Source organism: Cololabis saira, chromosome 5 (genome assembly GCF_033807715.1).
Source record: "Cololabis saira isolate AMF1-May2022 chromosome 5, fColSai1.1, whole genome shotgun sequence".
Taxonomy (NCBI): Eukaryota; Metazoa; Chordata; class Actinopteri; order Beloniformes; family Belonidae; genus Cololabis; species Cololabis saira.
The window spans coordinates 34531857-34557906 of record NC_084591.1 but is presented as its reverse complement, the minus strand read 5'-3'; the positions used below and the strand labels follow the sequence as shown (position 1 = coordinate 34557906).

General features: G+C 40.7%; 2 protein-coding genes and 7 non-coding genes across 11 annotated transcripts; 1 reads left to right on the top strand and 8 right to left on the bottom strand.

Annotated features, from left to right (window-relative positions):
* Positions 1–3948: 3948 nt before the first annotated feature.
* Positions 3949–20051, top strand: map2k1 (mitogen-activated protein kinase kinase 1). 2 transcript variants are annotated; one of them, XM_061721782.1, is made up of 11 exons: positions 3949–4194; positions 14034–14205; positions 16404–16550; positions 16702–16779; positions 16931–16982; positions 18524–18648; positions 18804–19008; positions 19088–19152; positions 19235–19293; positions 19384–19429; positions 19500–20051. In XM_061721782.1, the coding sequence occupies exons 1-11, from the start codon at positions 4112–4114 to the stop codon at positions 19611–19613; spliced, it is 1146 nt and encodes a 381-aa protein (XP_061577766.1). In that variant the 5' UTR covers positions 3949–4111; the 3' UTR covers positions 19614–20051. The 2 variants fall into 2 exon arrangements, with proteins under 2 accessions (XP_061577766.1, XP_061577765.1); XM_061721781.1 differs by having other exon boundaries at positions 14034–14244; positions 19500–19967.
* rpl4 (ribosomal protein L4) lies at positions 19804–25747 on the bottom strand. Of its 2 annotated transcripts, XM_061721780.1 has the most exons (10): positions 25653–25747; positions 25112–25283; positions 24153–24259; positions 23789–23927; positions 23433–23557; positions 22913–23042; positions 22547–22703; positions 22265–22348; positions 21970–22090; positions 21758–21883 (listed from the first exon to the last, which is right to left on the bottom strand). In XM_061721780.1, exons 1-10 carry the CDS (start codon positions 25653–25655, stop codon positions 21806–21808), a joined length of 1116 nt encoding a protein of 371 aa, XP_061577764.1. In that variant the 5' UTR covers positions 25656–25747; the 3' UTR covers positions 21758–21805. The 2 variants fall into 2 exon arrangements, with proteins under 2 accessions (XP_061577763.1, XP_061577764.1); XM_061721779.1 differs by lacking the exons at positions 21758–21883; positions 21970–22090; positions 22265–22348 and adding exons at positions 19804–20164; positions 20339–20422.
* Positions 20234–20300, bottom strand: LOC133444945 (small nucleolar RNA SNORD18). Its single transcript, XR_009782763.1, has one exon. It is a non-coding gene; the product is annotated as a small nucleolar RNA SNORD18 (small nucleolar RNA).
* On the bottom strand, positions 20495–20565 carry LOC133444947 (small nucleolar RNA SNORD18). Its single transcript, XR_009782765.1, has one exon. It is a non-coding gene; the product is annotated as a small nucleolar RNA SNORD18 (small nucleolar RNA).
* LOC133444950 (small nucleolar RNA SNORD16) lies at positions 20904–21002 on the bottom strand. The gene has a single exon (XR_009782768.1). It is a non-coding gene; the product is annotated as a small nucleolar RNA SNORD16 (small nucleolar RNA).
* Positions 22160–22226, bottom strand: LOC133444944 (small nucleolar RNA SNORD18). Its single transcript, XR_009782762.1, has one exon. It is a non-coding gene; the product is annotated as a small nucleolar RNA SNORD18 (small nucleolar RNA).
* Positions 22420–22490, bottom strand: LOC133444946 (small nucleolar RNA SNORD18). The gene has a single exon (XR_009782764.1). It is a non-coding gene; the product is annotated as a small nucleolar RNA SNORD18 (small nucleolar RNA).
* Positions 23626–23725, bottom strand: LOC133444948 (small nucleolar RNA SNORD16). The gene has a single exon (XR_009782766.1). It is a non-coding gene; the product is annotated as a small nucleolar RNA SNORD16 (small nucleolar RNA).
* Positions 23986–24084, bottom strand: LOC133444949 (small nucleolar RNA SNORD16). Its single transcript, XR_009782767.1, has one exon. It is a non-coding gene; the product is annotated as a small nucleolar RNA SNORD16 (small nucleolar RNA).
* Positions 25748–26050: the final 303 nt, after the last annotated feature.

The window sequence follows — 26050 nt, the reverse complement described above, 5'->3', positions numbered from 1 at the left end:
AAAAAAACATCAGACACAAATTATTATTCAAAGCAGAACATTAGTGGGTGTCTTAAAATATCTGGAGGGCATCTTTAAAAGATTCATCAGCCACATTTCTTTCCAGACTCAGTGTCCCTGATATTCAGGATCATTTAAAGACCTTGCACAGAGCAGTTTTTTTAATGAGATACACATCTTTGTTTGGAAGTTCCTAACATGAAAAGTGTTGACAGAGTATTGTCCAGAGTAACAGTCCTGTTGGATAGCACTAGGCTCGGGCTGACGCGGGGATGAAGGGCACGCAAAAGCAATGGAAAGCCAGAACACGCTGCTCTCGTTTGATGCTTTGGGTTTGTTGCCTCATCCACCATTACTTTGTTTGGGGAGTTGGGGGTTTCTGGTCGTAGAGAACAGAAGGCCATACAGGCCGCTTCAGAAGTGGCAGATAGCAGCAGCCAACTGCTGTGACAAAGAAAAAGAAAGACCATTGGCCGGGGACCCAAATGAGTCAATTCATCTGCAGCACAGTCTCCACCAGGGGAAGCTGTGGTGGCACAAATGTGTGCTCTTGCACCGATTTCAGTACTTGCAGTAACTGGTCTTTGAATGTGGAAATGAAAGTTGATTTTTCTCTCTTTTTTGTCACTTTTTTATGTATTCATTTATTTATTTATTTTGCATTTTCTTTTCCATCTAAATGTATAAAAATTGCCTGAAGACGTCTGTACTGCACTAGTCTGTTTGTTGATTACAAAGACAGAAGCAAATGGTTTTATTGAATTTTGTGATCAGCTGTGCAAGAAAAGGGGAAAAACAAACAGAAAGAGATTAAAGTATAAAAAAGACATGTCAGGAATTGTTTTCCCTTTTACATAATTTGGTAACTACACAATCATTTTAGCTTGAAATTATGCACTGACCTGATGTTTGTGTTTGTACTTCTGTTTCAGTGAGATCGCGGAATGAACTCATTAAGGAGAAAAAGCAAGTTTAAAGGAAGAGTCCAGAGCTAAATCAACGATAGATCTTTTATTAGATGGTAAGGAATGTAAGCTCTGGTCAGGGACCAAAACAACTGAAGCAACTTTGAATTTGTCTTCGCTGCAGCCGGTCTTGCTTTATTTGCCAATAATCTCAGGCCTTCTAAGTCAAAACAAATTATTTTAAGCCTCTGATGTGACTCAAAAATGCCCTTTCATTCAAATGACTGCTTTAAACACTTGCTTATTTTGTCATAAACACTTGGATAGCCCACGATGAAGCACATGGTCTTTGCTCTCTGGTTTGACGTACCAACGTTTGTAGTGCTTGTATGCCCATACGGTTGGCTTTTAAAGGAGCATGAGGCAGGATTTAGGAAAAAAATTCGTATACGTTTTAAGTTTTCTAGTAATAATGTCAGATGAAGCGTTCCAAACCAAAAAGAATGAGCCCTCTAGCGTATCTCTCCGTTGCCTTGAACAGGCTGTGTGCTGCAAAATGTGCTGCAATTCCGGACCGGAATTTCCCGCGCTGTCCTGTGGATGTGACGTCACATGACGCTGCATGCGCGTTCTCGGCGGCGCACGAGTAAACATTGGATACGCGTTTGAGTCATGGAGGCAGCTTCAACTTGAATTGGGACTGAAAACAGATGCTGACATGGCTCATTTCCTACTGACCAGGTAGGATAACATTGTAAGTCATATTTAGAGCTTGATTTGAAAATCACATGTGATTACACACGCGCTCCCGTGCCGGCTTCGCTGTTGGCTGCAGGAACCCCGACGGTTGTCGTGGCGCTAATGAGTCTCATTTCTTATTCTTGCCTCAAGCTCCTTTAACTGCTACAGACAAGACAGGAAGTGTTGAGTGTGTTTCACCTGGCCACCAGGGGGTGATCGGTCATCACTTCCTCTTTTCTTTTGTTTATCCAAGTCATACGGTTGTCCACAATCATATGTTCTGATGAAATCATTACAAAACCAAACAACCTGCGGCCAGGTGTCCTGGTGTCACATGCACTTATGAGCAGCCTTAGGCCTGACCGTGCCGTTTGTTGTGGCCAGCCTGTGACGAACACAGACAACAGAACACTAATGGAATTCATCATTCCTGCCACTCACACCCCTTTAGGGTTCACCGTCATTAGCCATGTAATTTTGAAATACTCCAGCAGAAAAACAGAGTCCCCCGGTCCTGCATTTTAAGGACCCCGATAGACTCTGATAAGGTCAAATACTCTGAAATGACATTAAGTACAGAGGTGCAAACAGCAGTCAGAGTCTGATTCCAATCCAGAAGGTGCAGATAAGCTCCTTTTGTTAAATAAATTCTTGCCACTGTCTAAGAGATCTGTGCCAAACCATTGGTGAGCTTCGAGGTGACCACGATTATATTTAACCACAATCTCTTATCTGACAGTATGAGCTTGATTTTCTTGTCTGCAAGTAAGGGGATGTCCCAAGTCTTTCTAGACACTTTCAATAAACCAGGATCAGATCAACAAGCCTTCTGTCTCAGACTGGCACCCAATCCCCAATTCCGTGGACAAGAGGGGTGATCCCATGTAGCTTGTTTTGGACTGTGTCCACCCAGACACCATTCTTGAGCCCCTCCTCCAGCTTGGCTTCAAGATGAAGCCCTCATGTCACTATTCCAAGTAAGCTGTCCAGGGGTCTAGATGTACTCATCATAAGCATTTGAAATATAAGGTTTTTGAAATACTGAATATTCAGTCTTCTTGCCTTGGGCCAAATCACAAACTCTGCCAGGGATGAACAGTCACCAACAACGACATGGAATGACTTGGTCCCCCAAACATCTCTACAATAATAAGGTGGTCATTCATGGAGTGGAACTTTTTCTACAAACTTAAAGGGGACCTATTATGAAAAACAGGTTTTTTCTTGCTTTAACATATATAAAGTGGTCTCCCCTCAGCCTGCCAACTCAGAGAAGGAGGAAAGCAACCAAACTCTGCAGTGTCTTTACAGCCGCCCGGATGAGCCATCCAGTGTGATGTGGCTTCTATGAGCCGTTCAGATTCTGCTCCCTTTCGTTACGTAACCTAAATGCAAACCACGCCCACAACTAAACACTGTGTCCTAATAACAGCATGCGAGCGTCCGACTATTGCGTCGCACTGCGTGACATCGTACTCTCTGTCCATCTCCCTCCAGACAGCTGCCACTTTATTGAGGTTTTTGTAGTGAAATGAGGAGGTATCATAGAGATAACTTCTCATTTCAACTAACTGGATCAGCCGTTCCTCATCCATGACTGTTTCCTACAGCGCTTTCAACCGGCTTTCAACGCGAGCGACAGGAAGAAAATAGAAGCAGGGCGTCTGACAAATGTTCGGCTCAAAACGCCGCGCAGCGCTCCAATAGAAAATAAAGCAATGGAAGTGATTTTGTCGCTGACGCTCGCTCGCATCGCATGCAGTTAGGACACGGTGTAACTCCGCCGGCCGGAGCTTCCGCCATTTTTTCGTAGCGGTGTATCGCGTCATTCAGGCAGCCAATCAGCACAGAGCCTCATTATCATAGCCCCGTCCACTCAGAATCCCACATAGATAATGAGATTAGAGAATGGGATGATAAAGACATGGTTTAGAGGCTGAATTTCTAATTTATTTAGCAAAAACAATCAAAAGCTTGTTTTTAAGACATTCAAGGCCTGTTTAAAATAGGTATTAGATGCCATAATAGGTCCCCTTTAATTAGTCACTGATTATGTGTATTTTTGTATACATAACGTGAAAGACATGCATATTTGCAGATGTATATAAGGTGAAACACCTTAAAAATACAGAAGTTACGTTTCTTTCCTCACTCGGCCCTGCTTCCTCACGGACCTGAGCTCAAAAATAGGCCGGTAATACCCGCCACGGCCGGCAGAGGGCGCGCCGCACCGCTCACCGCCACGCTACTCGGAAGACCAATGTAAACATTTTTGTGACGTTTCATTCTCGTCTTCTCGTTGCAGAAGCAGCGTCTCTACCTCTGCGGATCCTGACAGCGCTGCTCCGTTTCGTTTGCTCCGTTTCGGTCCTTGTGCCGACATAAAGCGAGAGTATCCCTGTGTTACCACACCTCCTTTCCTCCTGCAGCCACACAGCTGTACCTGTCAGCTTGTCTCCTGCAACATGCAGAAAAGAAGGAAGCCGGAGCCGATCCAACTCAACCCGATTCCTGATGGAAACACACTAAACGGAACGGGAGCCTCAGAGTAAGTGTCATCTCCGGATGATAAGCGGTTAATAAGCGACTATTATTTATCTCCTTAAGTATATTAAGACCTGTGACAGGAGCCGAACCCCTATTATCTGGATGAGTGCGTGATACTGCACCAGATGTGTGTCACGGGGATTTTTTGTGTGTGTGGTTTAACTGTGTCTTCAACTAATCACAATTGTAGTTAATGAGTCATAAACTGAGGAATTTCCCCAAAACACTGTTCAATCAAAGTAAAATGTGTCTTTCCAGATTCCCACAATCAAATTCAAAAGCTTTCTAATCCTTGTGCTCTGTTTATTGCTGCATCCATGGGTTTTACACTTTACATTAGGCCATATTATAATAATAATAATAATAATAATAATAATAATAATAATAATCATCACCATCATCATAATAATCATAATAATAATCATCATCATCATCATCATAATAATCATAATAATGATGATGATGATTATTATTATTATTATTACTATTATTATTATTATTATTATTATTATTATTATCATTATGGATTCCTTGGACTTGAAAATGATGGACAGATCCTAATGAACACCTCCTAACATCTTTACATTCATTAAACCAGAGAAAAAGCAGAGTATCCAGCAAATTTACGGTTGATAAATGTTAAACACTTTTCAAATAGTTACAAACCACAGAAAGTTAACTATTTATTTTAACTTTAAACAGTAGTCAAAAAATGTTGAATTTATGATTTCAAAACTCAAATTCTGATATGTAGGAATATCTATAAGATTTAGGATTGATAAATCTTTGTTTGCATTCATGCTTCTTTTGGTCAAAAAACAAATCAAACACCATGGTTTTGGGCTGCTAACATAATTTTTCATTTTTTGGAGTGTATTTTCCCATTGTGTCATAATTGTAAGCCACTGTCACTAAAGATCCTTGTTACAGTGCTGTTGGGAAGATCATGGCTGTCCAGCGCTCCTGTGGCTGACCCGCGCTGGGACGCTGCTGCATGGTGAAATATATATCCTTGTGTGGATTAGATGTTTGGTTAATAGGCCTGATCCCACCGGTATTTGCCAAAATGTGATAATAAACCCAGTGTGACAGCGCGCTCAAGCTCTCATTTCCTAGAGGAGAGCCAGGTTATTCTTGTAACAGAAACTGAATCAGCTGAGATCACAATTACATAACATGTCATCCATTGTGAGGGCTGCTAATCTAATGTGTTATTCAGGCAGAATATTCCACTGCTTCTCCATTAGAACCTACGTCTGAAGACCATGTAAGGTCTTTGTCCTAAAAAAAATACAGTAGGGCGAAAACGGTGGCATTAAGTGGAGCGTTGGTGAGAATATCTAAAAAGTAAGACCTGCCCGCTGCGAGAGCAAGGTAATGCCCTCAAAACTTAACCAAGAAACCAGTCATCTAAACAGCTGCATAGAAACCTTTTCACTTATCTAACCAGCTACTCCGTTTGTTGTTTCAGCCCAGGAACATAGACCTGTGCTTCACATACTTCTTTATATTCTACTACATGAACTTTAGCTAGGTTTTGTTCACTTTAAGCTTTTGATGATGACATGATCCGCGCTGCTGCTGCCGCCGCGGGCCAGGCTGGAGTGGGATGAGGAGCAGCACGCTGGAATGAGGCAACAAACAGGAACTCTGAATCAAACGTTAGGAATCTTCCCACAGCTGTGAGCGCGTCTGCTAATGCTGCTGTTGTTATACACTCACCGACAGCATGTTAACATGCAGGTTGGTGTTCAGCCTGGTTCTGCTCAGTCTTCTTGTTCTTTTAAAGAAGCTATCTTCATCTGTGTGCACTCTCGGCTGTCTGAAGCTCTGCAGACAGGAGTATGCATGCACTTGCTGTACACGTATAACATATATAATTCAACACGTTATATTGTGTCTACTCTCTCTTGCCAGTTTACAGAGGTTAGGATATTGATAGAGAAGATATACAGTTGCTTTTGAGGCTGTAGCTTGTGGACATCAGTGAGGATGCCAAACAGAGGCAAAAAAGCTTTCTGTTCAATCTTATGCAACAGCTAGAGCATCACAAGTTAATACATTCAAACAGATCAACGCTACTGATACTGTCCTAGATTAGATGAAGTAGGCTGAAAAATCCAAATTTGACAAACAAAAACACACATAGCCACACCTACATTTACTGGTACTTCCATGCGTTTGTCTTATTTCCTTATTTTTCATTCTACTGATATTTATATGTCCATACATGCACGTGTTATTTATATTTGTTTATTTATTCATTCATTTATTTTCCATTTATTGCCTGCAAAACATTCCAAAATGTTTGCAACATAAAGCCTTGCGCTAAAAATGCATCCATTGCAAAGGCATTGAGGATATAAAGCAATGAAGCATTTCATCTCTTGTTGTGTCTTTTTTGGGGGAGTTGGCACATTATTTATTTATTTTTCCAGATTCTCTGTTAAGAGAGGTCATGACTGCAGGCACGACTGTTTGGTACCCACACTTTTATAATCTATGCAGAAATATGGTTTAGTTGAAAAGACATTGATGTTTTTGGAAAAAGAAGCCATCTCGAAAGCAGCTCACATTTCTTTATAATTTAAAGCAACATTTTTCTTATTTTTTTTCAACAATGTTGTTATCACAAAAGCATTAGTGACCTTACCCAGTGATGCAACCCTATGCCATCGGATCTGTTGCTGATAACAGTCTGGATGGTCTCTTTTTATTATCATTATTATTTCTGGTCTGTAGTTCACAAGGCCCATCTTTTACCACAGAACAGCAGTTAAATACTAGCCTTCAGGCCAAAGATTGGGACATTGTTTATCTCGGCAATGATCCGAACACTGCATATGACAGCCTGGTTCATGAAATAACAGATTATATTCATAATACTATTCCTGAAAAGACTGTCACTCACAGGAGGACACACACAAAACCCTTGTTAACTAAGGGAATATTTAATTCCATAAAAATAAACTATATAAAATATATCTGAAAAACTCGAGTATAGTAAATAAGAATAATTATACTATCTATAGAAATAAACTTACACAAATAATAAGGAAAGGTAAAGCTAATTATTATTGTGACCTCCTACAACTATCCCAGGGTAATTCAATCTTGGCAGGTGCTAAACAATGTCCTGAACAGGGGTCAGAAACACACTGTGCTTCCTGATTCTGCTAATGATAACTATACTAATCTTGCTAATGACTTTAATAATTATTTTGTGTTTATAGGGGGAAACCTTTCGGGGAAGATCAGTCAACCTCAGGGAATGTATGAATTTAAGCAATACCTGACAGATAATTATTTAAATTCTTTTTTTCTGAAACCAACGGATAAAAATGAAGTTTTAAATATTATAATGGCTATGAAAAGCTCCAATTCGGCAGGAGAGGATGAGATTAATAATAAAATCCTATAATCTATTGCAAATATAATTGTTGAGCCTCTAGTCCACTGTCTAAATCTCTCCCTACTTACAGGTATTGTTCCCGTAATGACTAAAATAGCAAAAATCATTCCTGTACATAAATCTGGTGATAAGAATGACAGAGAAAATTATCCCCCATATCAATACTACCTATATTCTCCAAAATACTGGAGAGAGTCTTTACAATAGACTGAGTGATTATCTTAATAAATGTAATATATTTACACCATCTCAGTATAGATTCAGGAAAAAAAGAACTACCTGTATGGCTGTACTTGATCTCCTCGCCTGGCCTGTCCACCGGTGTGTCCTCTGTTGTCGACCTGGCTGTGTCTGACCATTACTGCGTGTTTTTTAACATCACCAGTCTTAATCATCAGGAAGCCTCGATGAGAACGGTGAGGAAACGCTACCTAACTTCTGAAGTGGCTGCAAATTTTATTGAGATTTTAGAGAGCACTCCTGCTGATGTTTTACCTGCATCATGTGATTTTATTGTTGATAATTTTAACAGGAAACTGGAATCTACGTTGAACTCAGTTGCTCCACTTTTAACAAAAACCATAAAAACTAAGCCTACACCCCCATGGAGAACTGAGGAAGTCAAAAAATCAAAAAGAAAATGCAGGAGGTGCTGAGAGAAGGTGGAGAAAAAGTAAACTTACAATACATTATCAAATATTTCGTGAACAACTCAAATCCTACAATAAAACCGTCAAACAGGCAAGGATAGCTCATTTCTCAAAACTCATTACAGACAATAAAAACAATCCTCGATTTCTTTTCTCCACCTTCGATCTTTTAACAAATGTACATTTTAAGAATTCCTCACAACCACCAACAGACAATCTTTGTGAGGATTTTGCAGACCACTTTGGAAGTAAAATTGACAACATTAGGTCCAGTCTTTTACCACATCAAAATGTCATTTTTAACACATCTGGACAGTTGTTTTTATCCGAGGAAACACTGGAGAGTTTTGCCCTGGTTGATGCGAGGACCCTTGGTCGAGTTTTCTCCCAGGTAAACCCAACAACCTGCCTTTTAGATCCTATTCCCACATCAATTTTAAAGACATTTTATGAATTCTTTGAGGAACATATTTTAAATATAGTAAATTACTCTCTTCAGACGGGTGTCTTCCCTGCCGCCTTTAAAATGGCGGTGGTGAAGCCCCTTCTGAAGAAGAGCAATTTAGATCACAGCATTTTTAATAACTACAGACCTGTATCCAACTTACCCTTTTTAAGTAAGATTTTAGAAAAGCTGGTTTTTAACCAAGTAAATTATTTTTTAATAAGAAACAATATTTCAGAGAAATTTCAGTCTGGCTTTAGGATGAACCACAGCACCGAGACAGCCCTTTTAAAGATTTTAAATGACATCAGGTGCAATTTAGATAACCGCAAACTGACAGTCTTGGTTCTACTGGATCTTAGTGCCGCCTTCGATACAGTAGACCATCACATTTTATTAAACAGACTGAAGCACCTGGTGGGCCTCTCTGGTACTGTTTTTAACTGGTTCCGCTCCTATCTCACAGATCGATCTTTCTTTGTAAGTTTGGATACATGTTCCTCCAGAATGCATGAAATTAAGTGTGGGGTCCCCCAAGGGTCAATTTTAGGTCCGCTTCTTTTTAACCTTTACATGCTTCCCTTGGGGGACGTCATCAGGAGACACGGCATCAGCTTCCACAGTTACGCTGACGACACACAGCTGTACATCGCTGTGTCTCCTGATGACACAGGGCCACTTGATGCCCTTTTTAACTGTATTTTAGATATTAAGTCATGGATGGCAGATAATTTCCTACAGCTCAACCAGGACAAAACAGAAGTTTTAGTTATTGGTCCTGAAGGCCAGAGAGAGAAACTTTTACCAAAACTACAAGATTTTAAACCTTCGAAATGTGTAAAGAACCTGGGTGTTATTTTTGACTCTGAGCTCACTTTTATTCCACACATAAAGAATATTACGAAGATAGGTTTTTACCATCTTAAGAATATAGCCAGAGTCCGCCCGTTTCTCTCTCAGGCCAGCACGGAGGTGCTGATGCATGCTTTTATCTCATGTCGTTTAGATTATTGTAATGCCCTGCTCTCTGGTCTTCCTAAAAAGAGTATTAAGAACCTACAACTATTACAGAATTCAGCCGCTCGCGTGCTGACGAGGACCAGAGGGCGGGAGCACATTACACCTGTTTTAAAATCGCTGCATTGGCTCCCCGTCCGCTTCAGGATTGATTTTAAGGTCCTTTTACTGGTTTTTAAATGTCTTAACGGTCTTGGGCCATCTTATTTATCTGATCTGCTTTTACCGTATCAACCCTCACGGACCCTGAGGTCCTCTGGCACCGGCCTTTTAACCATTCCCCGAACCGCGACCAAAACCCACGGTGAGGCTGCATTCAGCCATTATGGCCCGTATTTATGGAACAGCCTGCCAGAGAACCTCAGGACCGCAGAGAACGTTGATACTTTTAAAAGGAGGCTCAAGACACACCTTTTTAGCTTGGCTTTTATCTGATCTCTTTTTTTTTTTTTTTTTTTATAAACATTTAATCCATTTGAGTGACTTTGTATTTTATGTTATTTATTATTCATCTTAAGTTTTGTATAGATTTTTCTAAAATTTTACACTTTTTAGGCATTTTTTACTTTCTTTTAATCTTTTAGTTTTTAGCTCCAGTGTTTCCTCAGGGGGGTCGTCCACACTGGGAGGTGTGCCTGCTCCGCCTATGGGGGTGTCGTCATGGGGGTCCCTCAGGCCTGGGTAGCTGGGGGAGGGACTCCACCTTCTGTGTGGGGTCTGTCCTGGTCTGTCTGGGTTGGGGGGGTCTCTGTGGCGATGCTCCTTGTGGTCGTGGCCGGTGGAGCCTCTCGGTGTGGACGGCCACCCATAGGTAGTGTTATCCTCACCTGGATCGTTAGTGCGAAGCCATGTCACCAGTCGACTTATTGTGTGTGTGTGTGTGTGTGGGCGTGTGAGTGTATGCACATGTGTATGAGTGTGAGTGAGTGTGTGTGTGTGTATGCGTGGGGGGTGGGGTCGTATGGGATGTTTTAAATTGTACTTTTGATTGTTATTTTATCTCTGTATGTAAAGCACCATGAGTTGCACTTACACTGCATGAGTTGGTGCTATATAAATAAATAAAGTTTAAGTTTAAGTTTAAGAAAGTAAAGTAAATGATGCACTAGATAAAGGAGAATATGGCGTTGGTGTGTTTCTGGCCTTTGATACCATTGATCATAACATACTGCTAAACAAATTGACCCACTATGGGATCAGAGGCACGGCTCTTAAAAGGTTCATTAGTTTTCTTTCTCAGAGACAACAATATGTACATATCCATGACAACAAATCTCAATATAGACACATCAAATATGGGGTTCCACAGGGTTCTATTTTGGGGCCATTACTCTTTATTATTTATATAAATGATGTGGTCAAATGCTCAAAGGTCTTCCAAAAAAATCATTTTTGCGGATGATACAAACCTTTTTATATCACATAACAACATTCAAGAACTTCAAGAGCTCCTTAACAATGAGCTAAGGTGGATATTTGGTTTAAAGTAAATAAACTCTCTGTTAATATTAAGAAAACAAATTATATATTATTTTGTTTCAATAAAAAAACGAATAAATATGGAAAATTTGGCCTTTCAGATCATAATAAATGATGAAGAAATAAAGAGAGTAAACTCTACAAAGTTCCTTGGGGTCCTCATTGATGACTGTCTAAATTTTAAATGTCATATAGATCACCTTGTGGAAAAACTATCTAAATATGTTGGTCTGTTTTTCAAACTGAGACACCTGCTTCCATGCTCTGCCCTTCTCATTCTTTATAAAACTTTGTTTGAACCACATTTAAATTACTGTAATATTATTTGGTGTAATACTTTAAAAATAAAAAATGATATATCAGGTGGTCTCAGGTTTGAATCACAGACTAACTCAACTCATCCCAATCTCCGTTCCCCAGAACACCTTATTATAGGAAAACAACGTAAACTTGTGGGAACAAGTATGAGTGTTGTGTGTCGGGGACCACAGATCTGGAACGAGTTGAATGATTGCCTTAAAAAGTCACAGTCCATCTCCATATTCAAACGCCAGTTAAAGAAACAATTGTTAAGCTCATATATATAAATGTACAATTCAAGACCACAAAATGTTTCTCGTTAAGTGTTTGTAATGTTATGTCGTAATGTAAGTGGTAGTCTAGTATAAAGTGCATGTTGTAAGTGTGTATATAAGTGTAAGTGTATGTATGCATTACTGTCTAATGTATTTATGTTCATTGACTCCTACCATAAGCTTTGGATAGCTTCTCCAGGAGACCAATTCACATGTGTGTGTGTGAATAAATCAAATCAAAATCAAAGAGACATCAGCACCACCTCTGAATAAGGTTGACATAAAGCTTCTTTGTTGCACAGCAAAGTGTAGTCAGTATCACTGTGGATGGTAGTGAATACCTCCTAGTGTCAGCCTTTGTCCACATGGTAATATAGATTTTTTATGAACAATGATTGTTGATGCAGTGCAGTCTGGGAGATTGAAGATTACGGCTGTCTGGTTCGCCCTTACACCATTGTCCTTTTAGGCAAAAAAAAATCCCCTCTAATCTCCTGCAGTCACTTGATAAAGATATGCACCATAGAATCAGAAATCTTACTATTTGAGGAAAATTATTTTTAAACATTTCAATTAATTTATTCACATATTTATTGACATAGTGGAGCTCTGTTTCACCTTTCTTCCAGCGTTTAAGGGATACCGCTTATTGAAGCAAACAAGTCACCTGTGGACATCCCCTGTTGGAAATAGCATCATTATTTTGGTCTTTTGCTGTCTCACTAGTACTTAATGTGTTGCAGTTATTTTGAATAGGAAAGGTGCAAAATGTTCATTGTGATGATCACTTTATTGGGGGTATTTTGTACCACAGGATCGCCAAGTCCACAAGCCTTTATATGTGTTACATAGTGGTCCTAGACGAGCTCACCAAAATCACAGTGTTGCACTCCTGTGAGAAAGATTTGCCATTTGAGGCCCAACCAGCCCGAGTTTCACAGCGTGACGTGTCTGCTAGCATTTGGAGGAGTGCTGTGGGTGGCCTACACGATGCCAATCAAGTATTGAATATCAACACAGGAGGGATGAGAGAGCACGTAAAAACAACCTTTTCTGGTGGGACTTTTCCAGCCATGGCTTGCACCAGACCAAACCATCACATTTACAGTATGTAGCTACACTATTTTTCTCTCTTGCAAGGGATTCATGATAGCTTAAAAAGCAAAGAAAGTCATATTGTGATGCCTTTTTCTCCTTCAAAAACACGCATGGAAAGTCACGCCGTCTTCTTTGGCAAGCTGCAGAGATATTTTGCTTGTTGCCTTCATATTCTACTGCATGTCCTTGGATATTGTGTGGATGGAGCACAAAAGGACAGCGTCGTGTTCACTTCTTTCCACACCTGAAGGGGGGCGTCCCTCCCACGTATTGTGTGGAGTGCGTTTGAGGCTGCTCCTCTCCTCAGAATTTTCCGCCTCCTCCGCCTCCAGTTCTTGTCGGCAAAACGCCCACGGCACCCAGATCTAGCTGAAACTCAACGCCTTGTCTCCATGGATATGCAGGCCTGCTGTCAAAACTAAAAACCACTTAACCCTCTCTTTGCTGCGTGAAGTGGCGTGGAAAGGAGCGCGTGCTGCCCTGCTCCAGCTCCAGCCCCCTCTCCAGTGAGTCGTGATTTATTGCAAAGAAAGAAAAAGACACTATTACCATGAGCTTGATAAGAACATTTATCTCATCAGATAAGCATAAATGATCACTTGTCTGGGGGTCAAGACAAAGCTCAAATCAGGCAGGCTTTTGTTTGAGTCGTCCACTGTTGGCAGAATAGAAAAATGGAAGAAAAAAGCCCCATTTTACTTCATATTCACAGAGCAGAGAAGTGACTCCTCATCTTTGTTCACATCACCTTACTGGATCTTTTTTTTTGATAGAGGGGCAGACTTCCTCTGAGTGTTGGTGTGGTCGGTGTTTTAATACAGAGCTTAACGACGAAAGAGCAAGAGGTCAGCTGGTATATGGCTACAGTTTCCTTTCACGTGAAATGCATTGTCATGACAACAGAGGAAGAGGAGCACCATTCAAAGGTTCCCAACACTGAAACACACTGGCAGCACTTTGCTTTTCCTTCTGGTTATTTCATATGTTCAAAGGGGGAAATGAAGTACTGGTTGTCCCACTAGATGTCTGTCACAGGGAATCCTTTTGTGAATAATATCTGTACGCCATCTTATTGCATTCGAGAAGCCTTTCTTCAGGGAGGAGTACAATAATAACCAGTTACTAATCTTTCTGCGCTTCCGTCTTTACCCTGTTTTGTCGAAGGACAAACCTGGAGGCGCTGCAGAAGAAGCTAGAAGAGCTTGAGTTGGATGAGCAGCAGCGAAAACGCTTGGAGGCCTTTCTGACACAGAAGCAGAAGGTGGGAGAGCTGAAGGACGACGACTTCGAGAAGATCTGTGAGCTTGGTGCAGGCAACGGAGGCGTTGTCTTTAAGGTGTCACACCGGCCTTCAGGTCTGATTATGGCGAGGAAGGTAAGCTGCAGGTGCAGTAATAGTGAAGAGGCGATAAAAGGCAAGGCAAGTTCATCTGTATAGCACATTACCAAAAGAACAACAAAACCTTATCAATCCCAGGAGGGGAATTCATTTATAGATTACAAAATAATGGTCCAAGGTCCACAATACAAAACTTCTAATACATTTCAGCAAGAAGGCAATTCAATGTACTTTACATAATGAAAACATAACAACTAAAAAGAATAAACAAAAAGTATGACTTACGTTGCAGTGGCCAAATGAAGAATAGGTAGACCTAAGCTAGAGTTACACTGTAGAACTGAAATGAACATTGTTTAAAGTTAAATTCAGAAGGGTTTAAACAATCCAGTCGAAGGCAGCTGTAAACTAATGAGCTTTTAACCTTGATTTAGAGGAACTGAAGGTTTCAGCGATCCTGCAGTTTTCTGGATGTTTGTTCTAGATCTGTGGAGCATAGAAGCTGAATGCTGCATCTCCATGATTGGAGAACCAGCAGACCTGAGAGGTCTGGATGGTTGACATGGCAACAACAAGTCTCTGATGTATGTTGGGTTAGGGTTAGCTTTAAAAGCAGTCAGTGATTTATAAACTAACAGAAATATTTTAAAGTCTATTCTCTGAGGTACAGGTTCATTTTGAGGTCATCATCCCGATTATGGCAAAATTCACCGTGTAATTTCTGTTTGCAGAAATGCTCTAGTATTGCGTCAATAAAAAATTAAAATAAAATAAATAAATAAATCAAAACTGTATAGGGGTTTAAGGAATTACTCAATTGCACTTGGGATCTCTCCCCTCTGAACCGCTCTCTGAATTAGGTCTTTTTTAGAGCCAGCCAACCCCAAACGTGGTAGTTACCCAGGTCGAAAGTTTTGCTTTTGACCTGGGTAACTACCACGGCTCCAGATATTTAGTTACTCAACATCAAACTCAATATTTTATGTGACCAGCAGGTTTAGTTTAGTTTAGTTTATTTATTTAGACAAATATGAACAAAAAATGAAAAACAATGAAATAACATGCAAGGAAAGGAAGAAGCCTGGTGGCTTATATAGAATCCTTTCCATATATGAATAAAAAACAAAACAAAGCTACACAAGGGAGAGTAAAAAAGAAAATGTAACTCAGATCAAATAATGAACATTACAAAGATGAAACAATAAGAAAGTTCTTTAAATGTTTTTTGAATATTGGCAAGGATGGTGATGATTTAAGAGATTTATTGAGTGAATTCCACAAGTGGGGGCCTCTGAAAGTGATGAAAGATTGATGTTTCCATGTTCTACAAAACGGTAAATTAAAATAATCTTTGTGCCTTGTGGCATAAGAATGAATATCGGAATTAACACAAAAGAAATTATGAAAAGAAGAAGGAAGATCTTGTATATAATTTTTAAATTTGAACATAAATAAACATGTTTTAAAAATGTTAATTTTATTGACGGATAATAATGAATAATTAATGAAAAGGGGAGCAGATGGCTCATATCTGTTTGCGTGTGATATCATTCTGAGAAACTTTTTTTGAATAATCAATGGTTCATTATTGTTTTTGTTTTAGTCTGGAAACGGCGTCACAGTTTTCCTGGTGGGATTTTCCAGCCTAAAGTAACACTAAACCTGGTCTCGGCTGGTGCGTAGATGTAAATACTCACCAAGCCCCTCACTGTTGGCAGCATCTTCCAGTGTTTTTGATACTAAAAAAGTCTTTCCTTCTTAGTTCAGGTTATGGCTTTTGTTTTAAAAACAAACTTTAATAAATAATAACAATAAAACAATAATAAAGAACAATAATCTTGAAGAGAAACATTAACATCTCACTAATGCAGCTTGTTAGTGAAGCGCAAACCAATACCCGATGCTCTTGCTCCTTCTCCATCTGTGTGCATTTTGAAGATGAAGCATGACAGCCTGGCACTGTTTACTGTCTATAAAATATGTATCAGTGTATGTATGATTTTGTCATAGCAGAGTTTTTTTCTCCAGTATGAAAAATACTCACGCATTCCCAACAAATAACCAGCATTCATATGCGCTACCACAGATGTCCTTATGTTGCTGCAAAATTTGAGCTAAAGCTTGGAAATTTACAGAAGAATGCATAAGTGTCTTTTGTGTATACGAGCATAAAGCAGAGGGTTCCTGTGTTCCAGCTGATCCACCTGGAGATCAAGCCAGCCATCAGGAACCAGATCATTCGGGAGCTGCAGGTGCTGCACGAGTGTAACTCCCCATATATTGTAGGCTTTTACGGGGCTTTTTACAGCGATGGAGAAATCAGCATCTGCATGGAGCATATGGTACAACTCTTCATTATATAACACTTGCCCATTATCCCCCATCTGTATTCACTTTGTGGAGCATTGGTATGAGAACCAGCTAATTTAGTTGTTTCAGATATATTTTAAATCACTTAATGCTTTCCATATTTTCCTTTCATTCTGGCCGCAGGATGGCGGCTCCCTGGACCAGTCACTGAAGAAAGCTGGCAAGATCCCAGAGCAGATACTTGGCAAAGTCAGCATCGCTGTGCGTGACTTAAGCGCTTCTCCCACGCACTTCATGTTCTGGCATTTAAACAAGAGTTATGCTTACAACTGTGTCTCAACCAAGTTTGTACTGCAGTATTAGATTCATTTTGCAGTGCCAAATAATTTGCCATTAACATTTGTTTTTGCAGGTCATTAAAGGGCTTTCCTACCTCCGGGAGAAGCACAAGATCATGCACAGAGGTTGTTTACCACTCAACATACCAGACACGTCCAAATTAGAAGTGAAATATATTACATCAGACAACACCAAATGTTTAGAGTTAGATTGTTTTATTTTTACTGGCATTTGAATTTGAATCCGTTACATTATTAAATAAAGCATATAACGTAGGTTAGTTATTTGGTAACTGGGAATTTCCCAGAAGGCATTTTTTGCACCCTGCAGAGCTTGCAACTGTTTGCACCCTACGCTGCAAACGTCATTTTAGTAATGTACGACCCAGTTTCAAGAACAGCCTGAGCTTTAGGATGTGACCGAGTTCTCCACTCATGACAATGTAACTGTGAACCTGAGAATTTCATGAACCACAGAACATATTGTCAAAAGATTCAAATAATCCTGAGAATATCTGCACCCAGTGGATTAGATCTTTGTGCGTCATGCAAAGAAGATCCTAAACCAAACTTCTGATGTTACATGGTCCGAGGCAAAGTACAACAGTGATCTGCCTGTAGTCCAGACCTCTTCATGCATGTGGAACATTATAATATATAACATATATCAAGGGATGGTCCAAACTCCTAAACTGGTCCTCAGTAGCATAGTAGCAACATACACCCTGTTCAAATGAGAGAAGAGGACAAAAAAAAAAGTTTATCATAAGTTTAAACAGGGCTTGACTGATACAGAAATCAAATAAGACAGCATTTAATTTAATAACAGCAGACACGTTGCGGCTCAGCATCCTGTCCAAAAACACTTCACAATGAGTATACATATGTATATCCTGCGCTAGTCGCTCCATGGTGTCATCGGTGCTCCACATCAGGTTTTTAAATAATATTTACAAGAAACAGTTCATGGATTTGATCCCAGTTTGCTTCTATTGTAACCAGGAAGGGTCTTTTATCCACACTAACATTCTGTTTTAGTGTGCTCTCAGTAGGATAGGATCCATCCGTAACCAGCGTAATCTTGACCAGTTATAATGGTTTTGAATTATTTTATTGGTTTTTATTTCATTTTAGTTTTAAATAGTTTAACCAGCGCAACAGTAGTTAAAGGTTTGTTTCAGTTATGGAAAATAGTTTTGTATATTTTTGGTCTTAATTTTAGTTTTTGAAGTATTGACATACAAATGTTGACAAAAAAACATGCTTGAAAAAAACAATGTTATACAGTACAAAAGTCCTTTATTCTTTATTTTGGGTAATAAGTAGAAAAAAAATTTGAAAATGGAGCAGCAAACATTAAAAAACAAGGCATCAAATTAAAATGAACAGTTTTACCTGCAGTTCTATTTTGTTTAATGTATTTTAATTTTTTACTTGATTTTAGTTTTCGTCAGCTATAATAACCACAAATAAAGGGTGCCACAATGTTCAGTACCAGCCCATAACGACATGAGGAAATATGAACGTGATCTTTAATGTTTGGATCTGTGACCTGAGTAAGAGACATTGTGACATGTGTTAATGGGGAGAAGTTACAACAGGATCAGAGTCGTACAGCGGCTTGGCCTCGCTGCTTAGCTTAGCGCCCTCTGGTGAACCTCTTTCAGACGTGAAACCCTCCAACATCCTGGTGAACTCCCGCGGCGAGATCAAGCTGTGTGACTTCGGAGTGAGTGGACAGCTCATAGACTCGATGGCCAACTCCTTCGTGGGCACTCGGTCGTACATGTCCGTAAGTTAAGGATACAGATATTCATATTTCTTGAATAATCAAAGTCTCAGATTTACTTTATCTCTATGTTTATAAGTGCTATACAAGCCAATAGCTGATGCAAAAAAATTATTTTATCAGTGCAGTATATCTCTATGCTGCCTTGTTTTCTGCAGCCAGAGCGTCTGCAGGGCACCCACTACTCCGTCCAGTCAGACATATGGAGCATGGGTCTGTCTCTAGTTGAGATGGCCATTGGCCGCTTCCCCATCCCTCCACCTGACTCTAAAGAGCTTGAGCAGATTTTTGGATTCCCGGTGGAAGGGGACGGAGCACCCACCGAGTCCCCCAGACCACGGCCCCCTGGGTGTCCCGTCAGCTGTAAGTCCCAGCCGGTTCTGGTCCGCGCTGCAGGACATTGATGCAGGACAGCCTTAATGCTGTTTGCTTCCTCCCCTAGTGTACGGCCCAGACAGCAGACCTCCCATGGCTATATTTGAGCTGCTTGACTACATCGTCAATGAGGTGAGTTTGTCCACCACATTTACACATCGACACTCTTAATACGTTTTTGCATTTCAACTGTGTCAATTGTTAACATTTTCAGCCTCCACCAAAACTACCTGCGATATTTAGCTCTGAATTCCAAGAATTTGTCCACAAATGGTATGTAGGAGTTATTTATACAACCATGCAAATCCAGACTGCACCTACTTGGTCTATTAACATGTTTCACACTGAAACTTCTCGCTCCAGTTTGATAAAGACTCCTGCGGAGAGAGCAGACCTGAAGCAGCTGATGGTGGGTGAGCACCTCTGATCGCATCATCCGACATCCTTCATGTTTAACTACATCCAACTTTCCTTTTCAGGTGCACCCTTTTATCAGACAGTCCGAGGCCGAGGAGGTGGACTTTGCAGGCTGGTTGTGCAGCACTATTGGACTGAGTCAGCCTGCAACACCCACCCACACTGCTGCCATGTGAGGACGACTCCAGCAACAGCCAAGCCCATCAGAGGCTCCTCAAACGGTCTTTTTGTTTTTTTAAACATTTAAAATAAAGTTTATATATAAACAACTAGTGACAGTTGCATATAGTTTTGTTTAGAGTACAAATTTGCATTCCAACTTGTGTACAGCAACATGGTCTGAACTGTTAAAGCTATTTTGCTTGCCTGAAGAATTATTTTTTAATCTTTATGAAAACTGCTAAACTTCTGCGCTTTAAATGACTGTTTACACCCCTTTGCCAACACCGTCAATTGTTTTATCTTTGTTAGCTTATGACAAAAGTCTTGTGAATTAAAGGTTTGAATGACACACTGACTCATGTATTTGAAACAACTTTTATTCAGGGAACTTGAGTCGGTTTGCGTATTTATGCAGCATCTTGGCCTTGATACTTTGCTACTTACAGTGGGATCATGCTTCAGGATAGCATGGCGTCTCGCTGTCTTGGCGTACGGGTTCAACTTGAGCATGATCTTCAAGTTCTTCAGAGGATTCTTCTTCAGTACTCTGCGGTTGATCTTCTTGCTGTAATGACAAGATCCCGGGTTTAATGTAAACGCCAGCTAAACTGCAACACGTCATAGACCTTCTGGATCACTCAGAACTTCCTTTAAGATCAGGGCTCAGAAACACGGACCTGAAGTGGAAATCATCATAGCTGATGAGCTACGACACGATAATGAGGAACATGATGCTTACTTTGGTGCACGGAGAGCCTTCTGGATCACCTCGCTCTTCAGAATCCTGCTCAGGTCTGTGTTGGTCATCTTGTGCATTGGAAGGCTGAAACAAGAAACACCAATAACTGAAACCACCACCAAACAGACACGCAGCAGCAACTGGTATTGGGTTGCTCAACTCAGAACTTCTTTAAATATCATGTAGTTCAAAAACACGGACCTGAAGTATAAAGCTCATCACTGTGGCGTACATTAAACATATACTTGTGCTATCCTAAATGTTTCTTTGATACTCACTTGTAGTCCCATCTTGCGGGTGGCAGGTTTACGCCAGGTGCCGTACAGCTAATCCAGCTTCCTGAAAGCGCTTTCGGTCCAGACACAGAACCGTCCAACGTGACCACCAGGAGCAAGTCTCAGGAGGTTCAGTTTGTTAACTGTCTGCAAAGTTATGCCTGCACAGGAAAAAGAAAGGGTTAGAAATATATAATCTTCAAAAATCCCTGTGACAGCTTAAAGACAACAGGCAACTGTCACTAATCGCATGTTTTACTAAAGGGAACAAGTAAAAGATCAAGAACATCTGCTCAGTTTCAAGGTTCATCAACCATCTGCGCCAGGATATGACAGCAGGCATACTGTCCCTGGCCACAGAGTCAGACGCAAATTACACCATCACGGCAGGTCTTCACACGTTTTACTGGAAAACTAACAAGTTAAAAGGTTTTTTTTAATAGACAATAGGATACCTTTCCAACAGCACCCTGGCCGGAGCGGTACCACCACCTCACACGAGGAAAACGGGCCATAGCTCGTCCTGTCCACCAGGACTCGGCAATTGTCTGGTGGCCTAAAGACACGTAAGCACAGATGAACATTAAGTGGTATGAACTAAAAACATAGCAGTGACTTGGAAACAGGATACCAATGAATAACATACCCTCACCTGCCAGTGCGCTGACTGCATGTGGCTGAAACTTTTCTCCCTGCGGTTCGATAAAGACTCCTGCAGAGAGCTGAGCTGAAGCAGCTGATGGTGGGCGAGCATCTTCATCCAGCCAAGGAGGTGGACTTTGCAGGCTGGTTATGCAGCACTATTGGACTGAGTCGGTCTGCAACACCCACCCACACTGCTGCCATGTGAGGACACTAGCAAGGCTCCTTTTCCCAAATGTGGAAAATTACTAGTTAAGAGGTTGCATAGTTTTGTTTAGAGTAAAAATGTGCATTCCTACTTGTGTAAAGTAACACATTTTGAACTGTTAGGGCTATTTTGCAGACTTGCCCGAAAAATGATTTTTTAATCTTTACGAAAACTGCTAAACTTCTACACTTTAGATGACTTTACACCCCTTTGCCAACACTGTCAATTGTTATCTTTGTTAGCTTATGATACAAGTCTTGTGAATTAAAAAGGTATGAATGACACACTGACTAGTGTATTTGAAACAACTTTTATTGAGGGAACTTGAGTCTGTTTGCATATTTATGCCTTGGGTTTTTCAGCTACTGCCGCCTTCTTGTTGTGGGGCCTTTTCTTGGGTTTCAGCATCTTGGCCTTGATCTACAACAAGAACAGAAGTGATGAAGCATGTGTGTAGCTTCCTATTCCATTGTTGGGTGTTATTGAACTAATTTTTAGCTACTTACAGTGGGATCATGCTTCAGGATAGCATGGCGTCTCGCTGTCTTGGCGTACGGGTTCAACTTAAGCATGATCTTCAAGTTCTTCAGAGGATTCTTCTTCAGTACTCTGCGGTTGATCTTCTTGCTGTAATGACAAGATCCCGGGTTTAATGTAAACGCCAGCTAAACTGCAACACGTCATAGACCTTCTGCATAACTCAGAACTTCCTTTATGATCAGGGCTCAGAAACACGGACCTGAAGTGGAAATCATCATAGCTGATGAGCTACGACACGATAATGAGGAACATGATGCTTACTTTGGAGCACGGAGAGCCTTCTGGATCACCTCGCTCTTCAGAATCCTGCTCAGGTCTGTGTTGGTCATCTTGTGCATTGGAAGGCTGAAACAAGAAACACCAATAATGAAACCACCACCAAACAGACACGCAGCAGCAACTGGTATTGGGTTGCTCAACTCAGAACTTCTTTAAATATCATGTAGTTCAAAAACACGGACCTGAAGTATAAAGCTCATCACTGTGGCGTACATTAAACGTACAACATATACTTGTGCTATCCTAAATGTTTCTGATACTCACTTGTAGTCCATCTTGAGGGTGGCAGGTTTACGCCAGGTGCCGTACAGCTCATCCAGCTTCCTGAAAGCGCTTTCGGTCCAGACACAGAACCGTCCAACGTGACCACCAGGAGCGAGTCTCAGGAGGTTCAGTTTGTTCACGTTCTGCAAAGTGATGCCTGCACAGGAAAAAGAAAGGGTTAGAAATATATAATCTCCAAAAATGAAACAAGTGATTTCAAAATGAATCAAGAATATGATGCATGACAGATGCAGGACTCATTTCTTTCAAATTAATCTAACAATTATCTACTTCGACCATAATAACAAATGACAATATAAACTGTACATTATAACATACTGATGGATTATATCTGTAATAATTCACCTGGGATATTCCTGAAGGCTTTAGTTAAACCAGCGTCTGTGTTATAGATGATGCATGGCCCCCTGCGCTGGATCCGTCTACGATTCCTCATCTTACCCTTGCCAGCACGCATGCGCTGAGATGCGTAGACCTGCAAACACAAATTATTGATCTAATCAGCCTCAAAGAAAATGCTTGAAATACAAAACCATCTTTACAAGTTTCTGATTGCGCTTAATAAAATACTTTCACTGTATGCATTCATATATGAACAACAGGTTCCAAGTTAAATCCTACAGGGGTTTAGATTTGATCCTTTCAGGTAAAAAACAGGTTCAGAGATTATGTACAGAAAGCACTGGAACTTCTGCTCAGTCAAAGGGGATTAACACGCACATCAAAATGAGCATTTAAACTTGAGTTTAGTGCGTTTTAGTGTGTCTGCGTTACATGCCAATGGGTTTCACTCAATTTACAAAACCCATGGAGGAAAGGAGACAAAACTCAACTAGAAAGGAGTTGACGGTCAATTTTGTCTCACCTTCTTGATGTCGTTCCAGGCCTTAAGTTTCTTCAGCAGGAGCACCGCCTCCTTGGTTTTCTTGTAGCCCTCAACTTTGTCCTCAACCACCAATGGGACCTCAGGGATTTCCTCAATACGATGTCCTAATAAAAACAACTTGATGAAACTCTGGTGTACATCTACACAAAGCCTACCGACGTAATCACTTTGTTGCTCAGAACTCAATACACATCAATACCTTGTGACAGCTTAAAGACAGCAGGCAACTGTCACTGATCACAAGCTCAGACGCAAATTACACCATCATGGCAAGTCAAAATTAAATGTGTTATACTACATCTGCCTATTGTGCAATAAATACAATCTGAGCTTACCCTTGGACAGCACAAGTGCAGGGATGGCAGAAGCAGCCAGTGCAGAACAGATGGCATAGCGCTTCTGGGGGGTATTGATCCTGCGGTGCCAGCGCCTCCAGGTTTTAGTGGGGGCAAACATGCGACCACCACGGCACATCTAAACTGAGGTCAAGGAAGTTTCATGCTGAAGAAGCAAATACTTAAGTGCTAATTTCTGCTCAGTCTCAAGGTTCATCAACCATCTGTGCCAGGATATGACAGCAGGCATACTGTCCCTGGTCACAGAGTCAGACGCAAATTACACCATCACGGCAGGTCTTCACACGTTTTACTGGAAAAGGAACAAGTTAAAAGGTTTTTGTTAAATTGACAAATAGGATACATTTCCAAAAGCACCCTGGCCGGAGCGGTGGGTACCACCACCTCTCACACGAGGAATACGGGCCACAGCTCTTCCTGTTCCCCAGGACTCGGCACTGGTCTGGTGGCCTAAAAAACACAAAATCATTTTTTATTTAGACTCAGGTCCATTAAAAGAGAAACAAACATACAGCAATATTTAAAAAAAGACAGTCATACCAGTGTTTCCACACAGCAGACTGGTATCTTACAGCACTGACTGGGTTGGTTATCATAATGGCATTACAAGAGCTATTAAGTTGACATATGAATTTGAAAATCAATCCCCTTAAAGGAGGATGAAAAGTGATAACTTGAACTTTACAAAATAGTTCTCTTGGATTAGACCATCTTGGTTTCCCAAGCAAAATATGCAGACAATCGTACGCAACCTGCAATTAATGGATGCTGGCCTTAAATTTAATCCATATGGGTGCAGTATAAAAAGGGGTACAGTAAGGCCTAAGAAGACCCACTTTCCCCCTCTCTGAACAGAAAATATTCTGGTCAACAAATTAGCCTGCATATATAAAATACAACGCTGACTATTCATATCTTCATCATCTGTCATTTCAGTGATGATGTGTCCCAGGTATTTAGTTTTAGAGCAAGCAGGAAGCAGTTGTCCTGACAGTTAAAAGGATGGAAAAGTGAGGTCCTCATCTCCTTTTACTTTGCAAATAACAGAACTCTTTTTAGCATTATAATTCACATCAGATGTTACACTATAATTAGAACATATATTGAGAAGCTCTTGAAACCCAGCACTGCTAGGTGCCAGATCATCGGCATACATAAAATGATTAATAAGTTCACTGCCAACCATGCAACCTGTTTTACGGTTTCTTAACTGGTCTGACAGAATAATACATAAGCACAGATGAAGTAAATACAAACATAGCAGTGACTGACACCACTGAACAGCAGGACCAATACACTCACCTGCCAGCTCGCTGACCGCATATGGCTGGCGACTGTTCTTGCGCATGTTGGTGTGCACAAAATTGACAACATCAGGACGAATCGGGGCCTTGAAAATGGCAGGCATGACTACATTCTTGCCTGAGGCTTCGCCTTTCTCGGAGAACACCGAGATGAGGGGTCGGGCACAAGCCTGGGAACAGAAAATCAAATACACTCATTGGTAAAGTACGAATATAACCTTCATAATTAGACATTTCAGTCGACTTTGCTTATCTGCTACGTTCAACGTCAATGGCGGAAACTTTGAGCTTGAGAATATGCGTTAATTGTCTACAAAATGTTGCCACGACCACGACACAGCTACACGTGTGCAGCAGCCGAGCTGTTCATCCAAAATGGCCGCTCGTATTAGCCGAGCTGGCCGGTAGCTTTCCACATGCTACTGGAATAATGCGAACATACGGCGTTGGGATCTATACATAAAAGTATTTACGGATTATATGACAATAATTAGTTACAAATATAATAGGCCAACGTAGTTACGTTAAGGATTTCTTACCATGATCGGTATCTAGTTTTCGGCTCGCCGGGAAGCACGCTGCTCTCGCTATGGCGGCCACAGTGAAAAGGAAGTGGCAAAGCCACACGCACCGTCTTATGCCTCCGCCCCAGAGGACACCACTTCCGTTCACAATATTATTTCAACAGTTTTTATTCTTAACCTTTTGGAAAGATACATTTAAAAAAAAATTGACAATTGTTCATAAATTCAACTGTTTAGTAGGTTACGCTCAGTCATTATTAGCGTAAACCTTTAAGATTTGTTCTTGCAGTTGGGACTATTTCTTTACTTCATGGCGTATGGGGGAGTATAAACGGAAGCTCCGGACTACTTTCCTCTTTTTTAACCTTTTTAAAATAATGAGTTTTTTTCACGGTTAAAATCTGTTATTTTTG

Excerpts from the sequence above, each read along its gene's own strand:
- map2k1 (XM_061721781.1), top strand. The coding sequence starts at position 4,112 with ATGCAGAAAAGAAGGAAGCCGGAGCCGATCCAACTCAACCCGATTCCT. Across the intron at positions 19,153-19,234 it reads TTGACTACATCGTCAATGAG|CCTCCACCAAAACTACCTGC; the intron begins GTGAGTTTGTCC and ends TAACATTTTCAG. Across the intron at positions 19,294-19,383 it reads CAAGAATTTGTCCACAAATG|TTTGATAAAGACTCCTGCGG; the intron begins GTATGTAGGAGT and ends TTCTCGCTCCAG.
- rpl4 (XM_061721779.1), bottom strand. Across the intron at positions 24,260-25,111 it reads TGCGGTCAGCGAGCTGGCAG|GCCACCAGACCAGTGCCGAG; the intron begins GTGAGTGTATTG and ends TGTGTTTTTTAG. Across the intron at positions 22,704-22,912 it reads AGCCTTCAGGAATATCCCAG|GCATCACTTTGCAGAACGTG; the intron begins GTGAATTATTAC and ends TTTCCTGTGCAG.